Raw genomic sequence first — 12,311 nt, forward strand, 5'->3', positions numbered from 1 at the left:
TGATCATGATAGCCTACATATTTCAGCCATATCTGGTTTAGTCTTGAGTAGGCCTAGGCTACTTTGCTATAAATGAGTTATACTTATATATATAGATATGTATAGACTATATTGTAGTATGTTATAATGTTTGAAATATATGTATCACAGTTTATCAATAGTTCTCATAAAAGTCATCTGATGTCATCATTTAAGGGGTTATTTTTGAAAAAATTCTCCTGGGGGTGCTTGGTATATTTTCCTCTTTTTTTTTGTCCTTTGCCAATCACACCCCTGAAATATGGTGTGAATCAATCCATGCTGTTCAACACCATCGAGTGCTGTCAGTAAGAAAAAGAACAAGGAAACTTGATATGACATAGAGCAGCAGCAAACACTAATGAGATGGGGCACACTCATTTTCTATGCCCCATTCAGTTAACCTAATGATAGCTGCTGGTTCTGTATTCGGCTTAGGTTGTATCAAATTTTCTGGTTCTTTGTCCTACAGTGAACTCAAACAACAGGGCTTTGGGTTTGTTCACACTCGATTTCGGTACTGGAAAACTGGTCTTGAAAGTCCTTAAAAAGTGCTTGAATTTGGCCATGAAAAAGGTGTACGAACCCTGAATACTATATTGGCTGGAGTTTTTCAAGCCCTGCCCGTACCGCAGATGATTGACATGTTTAATTTCCATTTCAGTGTTTCCAACTCAGTGGCTGTAAGTGGGTTAGGAATAGGATTTCAAGTGATTTTGCAAAAATTGCCAAAAAAGCTAATTCCATACCCTACCTTTAAAGGAACACTTAACTGTTTTTTTCATATTAAACTACGTTATTCCCTTAACTAAGACGAGTTGATACATACCTCTCACGGTTCAACGCGTGCATGCACTGTGTGGCGGAATAACACTTGGGAGCACTTCGACTAGGCGCAGTAATATCATCACTCTTGCACTTTCAGTTTCACTTTGGACTGAGGATATTAGTCGAAGTGCTCCAAGTGTTATTCCGCCACACAACATAGTTATCCCTCTTACCCGCTTAGACATGCACCACATTTTATTTTGTCTCACAATACTTGGTCGTGTGACTACTCGTGTTACTGTATTTTAATAGGGAAAACATGGAGATGTTTGGTCGTTTCTAAATTCATCTCTGTTTGGATCCTAATGAATGAACTGGGCTAGCTAAGTGCTGTCAAAGTAGCGCCGTGCGCCAGAGCCAGTGAGTGCACGCATTGAAACGTGAGAGGTATGTATCAACTCGTCCTAGTTAAGGGAATAACGGAATAGCTTAATAGGAAAAAACGGTGAAGTGTTCCTTTAAAGTGTAAAATATTCCTTTAAGGTTCATGCAAACGAAGTTGCTCTAAGTGCCTAATTGAAAATTTAGTAGACAAGAGTTTTGGATGTACTGTAAAGCATTACAGATGGAACTGTGAATAACAAGCCTCAAATACTTTTATTGGGTGAATGAGGAGCCCAACATTGTATATAAACATAGAATAACAGCAATGAGAAATCTGTGTCCACCCGTCTCCGAGTCTCTTATGGACACATGTTGATCTCAGATGGAAGTGACTTTGAATGAATGTTATATGTTGTCCCGCTTGGTTCTACAGACAGACAGACAGACAGACAGACACAGACAGACAGAGAGGACATTATTGATTGATCATTTGGTATCAAATATATTTACATGGTGAGAAGCAACTGTGATAGAAAACATTCTGAAAAGATCACAGATATACTGTAACTTTATAAACATTATTTCAGCAGTAATGTAATACATTATCCATTCATATAATTCAGTGATTGTACCATATCCACAGTACATAAATCCTTCTGACAAATGCTAGTGTCCTTCTCTTACCCTCATAACACTCTGGGATCTTCAAAGTGCCATCAACGCATTGGGTTGCAATTGGATATCCACATTTTTTCTCCTTGTTTAGGCAGTATACAGCAACATACTCATTGTGCAGTAGTCTGTTTGGCTTAAAGTCCTCAATCCACATCTTTTTGGCATTGTAGAAGATGCGTCCTCTTTTGATGCCCACAGTGCATGGAGCTGCAGTCAACATATACAAATGTTCACATTGATTGTGCTCAGTTCTTTCTAAACTCTTATCAGTTTTGCATCAAACTGCATCGATCTGTGTACCAGCACTGTGTGTCGTTGGCCAATTGGGCTCTACTGTTTACACCAGTGATTATCAACCTTTATTGATTCCAAGAAAAAGCTCCCAGGACCCCGACCCCCAGGTTGAGAACCACTGGTTTACACTACAGGCACTTTTCACTGGTTTGCAAACATAAATATAATGTAGGCTAACATGCTGAAGAACATGGACAATATTTCTTGTGCATGAAGTGATGGTGTAGTGAGGCTAGAAGGAATTGAGCCTGCATGCACTAGCCAGGAAAGTTGTGGGTTCAATTACTGGCTGCCATTGTTGTGCCCTTGAGTAAGGCACTTAAAGTAAAACTCATAGTCACTCTCGAAGTCACTGAGTACTGTTGGTACAAAAAGCCCTAAAGAAATCGTTGATACCTAACTCACGTTTCTGTATGAGAACAGCTATGAGCAGCAACTGTGCTACACTCTGGGGACATGATTTTCCTTTAGCCCCAAGTTGTTCTGCGGAGACTGACCAATAATTGACATGTAAGTCGCTTTGGATGAAAGTGTCAAGCAGACGAGTAAGTATACGTGTAACTCTCACCTCGGCACACTGGCTTGGTGGACCACTGGCCTGTTTTCTCGCACTCAATCTCTGGAGCTCCGTCCATGACGTAGTTGACGTCGCAGCCGTACTTCACCCTCTCCTTGTAGCCATGCTCTCTCCTCACTGCAAACGTGATGAAGCCGTGGGATATTCTAGCCGGCACAGGGCACTCCACCGCTGCAACAAGAGCAAGGGTGGAGCAAATAAAGGAGCATGTTGAAGAACCACAATTCATCACTGAGTACTTGGTACTATTAGTCCACCACTAACTATACTACAAGTACTGAGAAACACATCTCAGTGCAGAAATGCAATGTCATGTTGTTACCTCCGCCAAGGAGGTTATGTTTTCATCGGGGACCGGCGTATGTCTGTCTGTCTGTCTGTTTGTTAGCAAGATAACTCAAAAAGTAATGGATGGAATTCGATGAAATTTTCAGGGAAGGTCAGACCCATTACCCAAGGAAGAAACTATTTAATTTTGGGAGTGATCCGTAACACTGTCGGGATTCCAGAGCCGCTTATGTGTTTCGCCTAGTGGTGTAATGGCATAGTATGGCCACATGGTGGCGAACTGAATAGTTTAGGTTCAAATGTATGACAACGTAGGAAGAACAACACAGGCGGAGGTCTGCGCTCTCTGAGTGCTTTTCTAGTTTTTAAATGTTATTAACTAACTAACTCATCACTTGTTCAGGCCTAATAACCAGGTTCTTTATTCCATTTGCGTGCAACATATTTATGGTCTGCACATGCAGAAGAGGAGTGCCTGTCCCTTCCTCTCTGTCAGTATTACGATGTGTTGCCTGGTCATTGCACTGTAGATAGACAGTATAGTTTCACAAACACACTTCATCCACAAGGGGGCACTAGCTTGCTTCTTTTACCTGGTAGCTACCAACTAGCTATTGAAAGCCAAGAAGCAGCAATAATGGAGGGATTTGTTTGTTATAGTTGGATGCTGGGGTGCCTTCCATGTAACGATTTATATGGCTTCCTTCCTCCCTCGATCCTCGTTCACCGGAAATCGCTCACAGTCGAGGGCACGAGGACATCTCATTCATGTAATTGCAACCAGAGGAGGCAAGACCGAGGACAGAGGAGAGGTGGCAATCCCGATACGAGAGGAAACATAAGACCATCCCACGCGGAAGTGTTATTTCGGAGATGGGCGTTCTGTGGCTACGCATGGATGACGTATCCTGTATAACGTTTAAAAATATAGAAATATAGAAATGTTGTCTGTTATTTATGGCGTGTGAAGTTGATGCTAAAAGCTATAGTGGGATTATGTTAGGGGCTCATGAAGAAACATAAATGTAGCCTAACGAACAATAAGTTCATTATTTGAACGTCCTTATCAACATTTGCCATTGAAACATTTTGTGTATCTGCACAAAAAAACATCATGTCGGACCTAGTGATTTTAAATTATGCGTTATGTGTTGAGTTCAAAACACAATGTTGTAAATGTCCTTTTTTATCAGCAGAAGAGCTGACCAGTTGCATGCACACAGATGTCGGCGCGTCTTTTGGATCCGCCCTATTACACTGACGTCGCACGTGCTAAATGGTGTGTATGCAGTCGAGGACGTCTCATTTGCGCAGTTCATCAAGCTTCGTTCCTCCATCCTCCGCTCATTCCTTCGTCGTTTCCTTCGCAAAATTCATTAGTAGGAGGGGCTATGACCGGGGCGAGGATCGAGGGAGGAAGGAAGCCATATAAATCGTTACATGGAAGGCACCCCAGGTCTGCAGTTGGGACTCTAATCTGCCATTAATCAAAAGAAGAAGAAGTTGGGACTCTATGGTGGATTTGCCCTCCCCCATTTTGGATTTACTCAGTGTTTGGGCCTGTGTTCATGGTTTGTCTTTGTTTTGGGGTTTCTCCACATTTAATGAACATTGTGGGAGATACGAGATACAGATACTGGTTGCCCTGGGAAGGCAACAAGTGGGATGGTGCAGGACTCAGAGGTAAGAGGGACTACATTTGATGGATTTGAGGATGAATGAATGAGTGAATGAATGAATGAATGAATAGTGTAGTGACCTGCAGTGTGCAGGTGTGCACCCTTGTCCTCTTGCATTGCATAGTTCACACACTCTGGCTGCCATGTCATCGCACACACTTAGGTTAGGCACTCTAGTCTGGGCAGCTCAAATTCCCTGTCTTGTTGTGAACTTGTGGATGGGCCCATGACTTCTTAAAAGTCAGTCCTTACTTTTAGTACCTTTATATTGAATTGACAACGCATGCTGTTGTCAAAACTGACAAACACCTTTTAGAGATGTATGCCTTTCAATAATGGGTTAACCATCTTGAGTCTAAATCCCCCCCTGGGGATTTGAAAAACTGTTCCAAACACACATCTCAATCTTTGCTAATTTTTTGTCCTAGAAACATATAAGGGACACCATTAGAAACCATGAAAAACTTTAAAATCTCAAGGTATAGCTGACTGCCTCAAAGTGCCTGAAAAGGCCTCGGAACTCTATTTGCTGACAACGTGCAAAAAAGTCGACAGCAAATGTTTTGTATATTTTTCAGCTCTCAGTCTGACAAACATTCAATTTTTGAAAACAACCTTCAATAAATGATGGTGTGCACCATGATGAGTTGGTATGTTTCATGTCCCTTTCCACAGGTGTATAAAATCAAGCACCTAAATTATGAATGCAGACTGCATGGTTCTAATACACCTGTGGAAAGGGACCTCATGAAACCTAATTGGAAAGCATGAAAGCATACAGTACAAACCTTCAGCAGTCGTTTTCACTTACGTCGGCATTCTGGAGGTGCTGTCCAGTTGCCATGGGCAGAGCAGGAGGCTCTCTCGTTGCCAAAGAGAGCAAGAGGGGGCAGACACTCGTATCGCCCTCCAAATCCAAACGTAACAATGTCCCCGACTGGCTTTTTGTCGTAAACAATTTTGCCAGAGATGGGGATTGGGGCCAGACCACAGGTAACAGCTGGTAAGGAAGAGAGATGCTTTCGACATCACATAGAGCATACATCATTATGGCATGGAGATGACTGAGGGCGAATGTAGTGGTGACTGTGGTGTGTTTTGAAAACAAAATATGAGAAATGAGCAGGAAACTTTTTTTTAGTTTAGAAATTGTGTTGAAGAGAATGAATCTTACGTTCACAAACTGGAGGTGGATGACTCCATTTTCCATCATGCATACAGGTACTGTTAGTTGTTCCGTTTAGATTATACCTGCAGAACAGAACAGATGATTTAGGTCCAAACAGAAGAGACCGATGCAGACTGCACTTTTAAGGGTGGCTCTAACTATAGGACTGTGGATATAAGTTATTTGTGATTAGAATTCACAGCGAACCCAAAGATGGTTTACCTACCCCTCATCACAGGTGTAGTTGATGGTGCTCTTGTACACAATGTCTATGAACTCAGCCGTTCCATGTGTTGGATTGTCAGGTGGGGGACAGCTTTTTGCTGTAAATAGAGTAAAATCAGCTTAAGCTAAAGAACTTTTTACATGAGAGACTTTTTTTGTATGAGTGAGTGCAAACATCTAGACATTTGTTTGTGAACAGCAATAAAGATGCTTCACAATATCTTCACGGTATACTCTTTTCATTTGTCTTTTTATCTATCCTCCCTTCCTTCCTTCCTCGGTCCTCCGGCTCGTTCCCACTGATCTATAAAGAATGAGGTGGTCTATCCAGCATCAGTGGGAACGAGACAGAGGATGGAGGAAGGAAGGGAGGATAGATAAAAAGACAAATGAGTGCCACTCTGTGGTTTGCACTCGAAACACTTCACAAAGTCAAGGTGAAGTAAACTCTCAGTTCCTCTCAGTTCCTCCTTGGTTTCAGATACTAATCCACACTGACTTCTGACTTCTGATCTTCTACAATCTCTCTGCTGACTCACGTGCACATTTGAGGCTGACTTTCCCCCAGTCTCCGTCTCTGGTGCAGATGAGGACACGGGAGCCACCGGCGCGAGTGTAGCCGGGTGCACAGGAGAGCACCGCCTCCTCCCCGGGCTCATACACCCGCTGGAGGGCCTCCACCTCCACCTCACCCGAGACGGTGGGGCGCCCACACACTGAAACACACACACACACACACACACACACACACACACACACGCTCAAATAAACATTTACAAGGTCTTCATTTGTGCACCATCCAAAACAAAAAGAAGCCATGCAACCTACTCAACAAGAGGAAATAAGAAATAAAACATCAGAACCTACTTTGAGTTAATCTGTGTTCTTTCACAGCAGGGAAAACAGTGAACACAGCAAAGGATAGGAACATGACTCAAAGATACAAAAAAAAAAAAAAAATTAAACACACCACAATTGATAGAGCCTTACCTTTCTTTGATGAAACAGCGGCGTAAAATGACACTTCAAAGAGAAGCAGTAATATAACTCGAAGACTCATTCTGAACGAGACTGAAGAGAGAGGAGCAGAGTGTGATCGGCAGCTGACAGTAAGCACTAGGAGTTACTTCACTCCGTTCGTATTTGTAGTTTGCACAGAGCCCAGATAAGGCTGGATGACATGGCAAGACCAAATCGTTTCCACACTGCTCGTCAATAGTCCGCCTCTTCCTCTAAACTCTCGAAAAGCAAACTGACCAGGAAATTACAACAGGCAGTTTATACTGTCAAATGGTACATCACTGTTTTTTGTGTTCAGAATGTGTGTTAAAGTACAAATGTAAATCGGGGCAGAAAAGCTTGGAACAATTTATTACTATCTGGTCAAACCACTCTATTGGTATTGGTGACAATTGGCCAGTCCCCATACATACTGTAGATTAAGCCTTTGTCCAAGAATAAAAGCTATTCCCAATGGCGATTTTCACTGAAGTTTCCTTTTGATTAGTGCACAATCACAGACTGATCCATTTAAGGCTATTTGGTTTCAGGCTATACCGTTCTCAGCATCCTGGCGTTAGGCTACCGGTGGTCCAGAGAGTAAAGGTCAAAACAAAAGCAAATTGACTCAGAGTTGAAGAGTAACTTGTATTTCTTTTTTGTGTCTTGCTCCGATTTGTTCCCCCTGTGCTCTCTCTCCCTCCATGAAGTGTTACAGAGGGGCTGCTGGAGCATGTTGCCATTCACATTGGGAAAGCAGAGGCAGCATTTGTGACTTGCTTTTTTGCTGGCCATTTTGTTCACTTTTAAAGTGAACAATTGATCACATTTACATGACACCATTTTGATTGAAAAAGGTCAGCTTGGAACGTTCGCCTCTGTTTGTCACATTTGAACTTGTCTCAGACTTCATGCTCAATGTCCAAAAACCACCAATCTCTCTTCATAGTATACCGCTCAGATCACATAACGTGATGTGAACAGATGTGTTCTGCCTGTATTGAAAATCTTTGGACAACACTGTTCATATGTTGGTAAGAGGCAATTTGTACCCATAAAGGAAAACATTTTCTGACAAACAAGTTACTTTTTAAAATTCATCATCTACCTGTGCTCCTTACAAAAAGCTTTTTCATCAAATTCTGTGGAGCATACCTCAAAAAACAAGACATTCTTACTCAACTATGTGTACTTGTTTTTTTTTCATATATCGTGCTGATAGCTGTCTGGGGTAAACTGCTGTAGTGGTGCCTCTCTTGTCCTGTGAGTGCTCCAATCTCTCATAAGCATGTTTCAGACGTGAGCTAAAAAATACCAGATGTATTCGTCGGATTAGAAAATGTAAAAAAAAAAAAAAATCAATAAACTGTGAAATATAAATAGATGCATTTTTCAATACTATTAGACTCCAAATACATCTGAATACCATTATAATTTGTAACTAACTGTGGACCCTTCATAATTTTGAAAGTGAAAATGCGTCTAGGCCTATATTTGAAAACGCAGCCTGAACTGTATAGTTAAAAACAATATTCCATGATGATGATGATGATGATGATGATTCCCCTGATCACCTAATCTTTTTCTGTCAGTTGCTGTTATGTTCCTCTGCCCCTTTAGGTGTCGCATGTACAGTACATCTTTTTTGGCTCCCCCTGCTGGTAGCTGGTGTATTGTCTCATGCACATGCCATTCTCCACTAGCCTGACTCTCGCCAGACCCTTGTAGTTCCGCCATGCTCCACCAGAGGCGTTTCGCTGAGCTCCACACAAGGGTCTGGACGCGAGGGCAATCCAAACCCCTGTGCCAGTGATCAAAAAATGAGCAACCAATCAGGAGCGCCGAAGCGAGTGTTTGATTCAAATACAATGGCGGCACGCAGCGAGGAGTCTTGTGCTGACATTGATTCTGCTATTTCAACCGTTTTGTCGGATCTATCGAGTATTCATTCTTTAAAAGATTAACAGAGAATAGGTTTGAAGACATTTATTGGTGGCAAGGATGTTTTTACTCTTCTTCCGACCGGGTTTGGCAAGAGCTTGAAGAAGCCGAGCACGTCATTCAAGATAACAGGCAAGTGGTTTATCAAATCACATGCGAGGATGTTTTACAAGGACCCGCCTTCAGAAATACATACCCTATCGAGAAGTCCCAGATCCTTGTGTGAAGCAGACAGCGAACTAGGATCTGGCGAAAGTCAGGTTAATTCTCCACTGAGGCTTGTCACAAACATTCCCGCAAAGTCTCAAAAACAGAGACAGCCGCCAATTAACCCTCTGGAACTCCCTTGGTGCCAATTCAGGCTTTGGTGATGTTGTCATTGCAGGGATATATTTGACCTGAGCTATTTTGAGGAGCAATACCATGGTTTAACTTATTTATTATGCAATAGTTTTGGCACTGGGTCTGTTATTTTTTCCTGCTGTGAGTGGTAGAGCATTGGTTACACAATATGTAGGCTACAGAAAAGGGCCTTTACAACATCCTATATATATTAGCTCATACATATTTATATAGCCTAAAAGCCAAATAGGGAAGTAATATTTGACTAATATGTTGACAAAATGACTGCCTCATGAAATTAATGGACTGGGAAGTTCACTACACATTTGAAATTCTGAATTACTATTCATTTCCGAATCAATGAATCATTTTGTCTCTCTGTGGCGTCCAGGTCGCAGTACCCGTGCTGTAATGGCGGTCGTGGCTGGTGACTCCAGAGGCCGGATATTGAACACGTTTTCAGCCTGTCGGCACACTGCAGTCCATGCTGTTCCTGGTGGTTCTGGCGGCCTGTTCCCAGGGTCCCTCCCTTCCCTGACCCCTCCGAGGCGGCAATGGGCATAGAGGTCTCTCCACAGTGGAAAGCACAAGCTGCCTCTCGAGGTCCCCATCTGCTCTTCCAGTCTTGAGCAGAGTTGTGGTGGTGTTGGTGCCGATTTTACAGTAATGGATGGTAGGCCTATAGAACTTTAATAGTTGTGTGCTGGTAACGTGAACGCCTTTAAGAACAAATCGATGCTACTGTGTCAGGTACATATTAAATAAACATATAATGTCTAATGTTTGAAAATTACTGTCTAAGGAAAGACAGTTTGCTTCTTTTTTCCAATTTCATTTTGTTCTTTGGTCATCCTGTAGAGGTGAGGTGAAATGTGTTTCATTTTCTTTTACGCATCGTTCTATCTCCTATCTGATAATGAATGTAGGCCTACTGTATGTTGTCGTGCTTGTTGCCACAAGTGATTTGTTCACTGGATTTCGTTGGCATTTTCCCCCCAAGCAATATCAAATCCTCTGAACACATACAGTAGCCTAGATCTTCCATCTAGGAGCCTCCCAGTATCAAGCACTAGGTGGTACCAGTGAGCCGCAAACTGTTCCTGAAACAGGGCATATCCCTCCCCTTAGGGAGTAAAGCCACTGACGTCACCTCAAGTGCAAGAAGGAAGGAAAGCGTACAGTGAAAGCTGTCATTAAGTAGTTGTAGCGACAGTACGGCAAACCCTCACTGAGTTCGGGTGCTACTGGTACACTCCAGCTGAGACTTCAACCGCTGGTTCAGCAATTACGCAAGAAACTGAAATATACCTAAACAGATCAAAGCCCTCAAACTGGTCTGAGAGCAATACTAGAAATTCTGTATGATATGGCAGATGTCACGCAAGGCAACGAGTCCACTCAGGGGGACGTTAATATTAATCGATTCGCTCGCAAAGGTGCGCTGAAGCAGAAGAACGTCCATGAAGTGAAGAACCACAAATTTATCGCAAGATTTTTCAAACAACCGACTTTCTGCAGCCACTGCACTGACTTCATCTGGTAAGCGTATCTCCTTTCTACAGACAGCCTGTTGAATAGACCCAGCGCAACGTTACGTTCCAGAAATCTTCCACATTGGTTATCAAGTTTTGCTTTTAACCTCACGAGAAACTACTGCCGCCCTTAGCGTTGTTAAAGTGTAGTGAACCGTAGTTGATTAAAATGCCTACCTTTCGCATTATCTCTATGGAATATTTCGTAACATTACGGAAACTATGTAACGCCAACCTTGGCTATTTGGTAGCAAGAAACGAACACGTTGACACCCATTCCTTTGGAAAGAAAATGTCAGAACTTTGACATTTAATGTAGTCATGACACATGCGTGTCTGATCGCATGTTCAACTCGCATTTTGCTTCATATGGTTACCAGCCAAGCCGGGCAGTGGTACGCTTTTTTTTTTTTTGCTTTCGTCTACTTTATAAAGCTGGTGAATTTACTACATTAAACAGACCCACCCTAATTTCTCCTGCCACGGTCAAGACAAGGGGGTGTGTTCATTGGAACGGTAGTTTGTACTATGGACGGGGATATTGAAATATAATGAGGCTAGGCAAACAGGTCATGGTGTCAAAAACAAATATGTGGGCCTGGCTAACATGAGCGTCTTCGATGATGGTCGAGTTCGACGGCTTCATAGTCTATGCCTCCTCATTTAAAACATGTGGCACATTCAGCTGTTTAGGACAACAATCAAAGACAGTAGTAACTTATTGTTACCATGTTAAAGAGATCTAAGTATAGCCTAACACTAGTTTGCATATGAATGGACACAGTTGAAAAGGGAATGGAACAAATTGGTTGCATGTTCATTCAATAATCGAGTCCAACTTGTTGAGTGAAGTGAGTTCACTTGCATGAATGGTCATGGAAATTTCATGAAAGCTTTTTGAAAAGTAATGGAAAAGTTTTGTAACATTGATGGTGAAAATAGATAGGAACCTGCTAACAGTTAGTCCACACTTACTGCTTCAAATGTTGCTCGACTACTGCTTCACAAAAAGATAATTTTTTTCTCCATACAGTATTACGTAGGCCTACTTCACATAGCCTTTAATGAATGTTTTATTGTTTGATATGTTTTAGGGTCTGTTAAATCACTTCTGAATCATATAGACTGTAAATGCCAATATGACTCATGGTAGACCTTTGCGTGAATCTCCATAGAAGAACGCTTTAACTGTTGCAGATTATTAGTGTCTGAGAAAAGCCACTGATAGCTAAAAGCCCATTAAAGGATTTAGGAAGTTGTGTTCTTCCTCTGCGGCAGTGTACAAGCTTATTCATCTGACCTGTGTCTCACACTCACTTTCTCTTCCCCTCTCTCTCTCTCTCTCTCTCTCTCTCTCTCTCTCTCTCTCTCTCTCTCTCTCTCTCTCTCTCTCTCTCTCTCTCTCTATCTATCTCTCTCTC

At 42.2% G+C, this 12,311-nt stretch overlaps 2 protein-coding genes across 2 annotated transcripts in view; one reads left to right on the forward strand and one right to left on the reverse strand.

Moving 5' to 3' along the window:
- Positions 1 to 1,424: 1,424 nt before the first annotated feature.
- LOC134093386 (beta-2-glycoprotein 1-like) lies at positions 1,425 to 7,245 on the reverse strand. The gene is made up of 8 exons (XM_062546455.1): positions 7,067 to 7,245; positions 6,616 to 6,792; positions 6,078 to 6,174; positions 5,858 to 5,934; positions 5,495 to 5,683; positions 2,708 to 2,887; positions 1,855 to 2,052; positions 1,425 to 1,597 (listed from the first exon to the last, which is right to left on the reverse strand). The coding sequence occupies exons 1-8, from the start codon at positions 7,134 to 7,136 to the stop codon at positions 1,530 to 1,532; spliced, it is 1,056 nt and encodes a 351-aa protein (XP_062402439.1). The 5' UTR covers positions 7,137 to 7,245; the 3' UTR covers positions 1,425 to 1,529.
- Positions 7,246 to 10,564: 3,319 nt separating this feature from the next.
- Positions 10,565 to 12,311, forward strand: part of prkcaa (protein kinase C, alpha, a) — a 159,969-nt gene continuing 158,222 nt past the window's right edge. Inside the window, exon 1 of the mRNA XM_062546456.1 lies at positions 10,565 to 10,897. Within this exon, the coding sequence (XP_062402440.1) occupies positions 10,725 to 10,897 (173 nt within the window). The 5' untranslated portion in view covers positions 10,565 to 10,724. The remainder of the gene's footprint in view (positions 10,898 to 12,311) is intronic.

The sequence above is a fragment of the Sardina pilchardus genome, chromosome 1, assembly GCF_963854185.1.
Source record: "Sardina pilchardus chromosome 1, fSarPil1.1, whole genome shotgun sequence".
NCBI classification, from domain to species: domain Eukaryota; kingdom Metazoa; phylum Chordata; class Actinopteri; order Clupeiformes; family Clupeidae; genus Sardina; species Sardina pilchardus.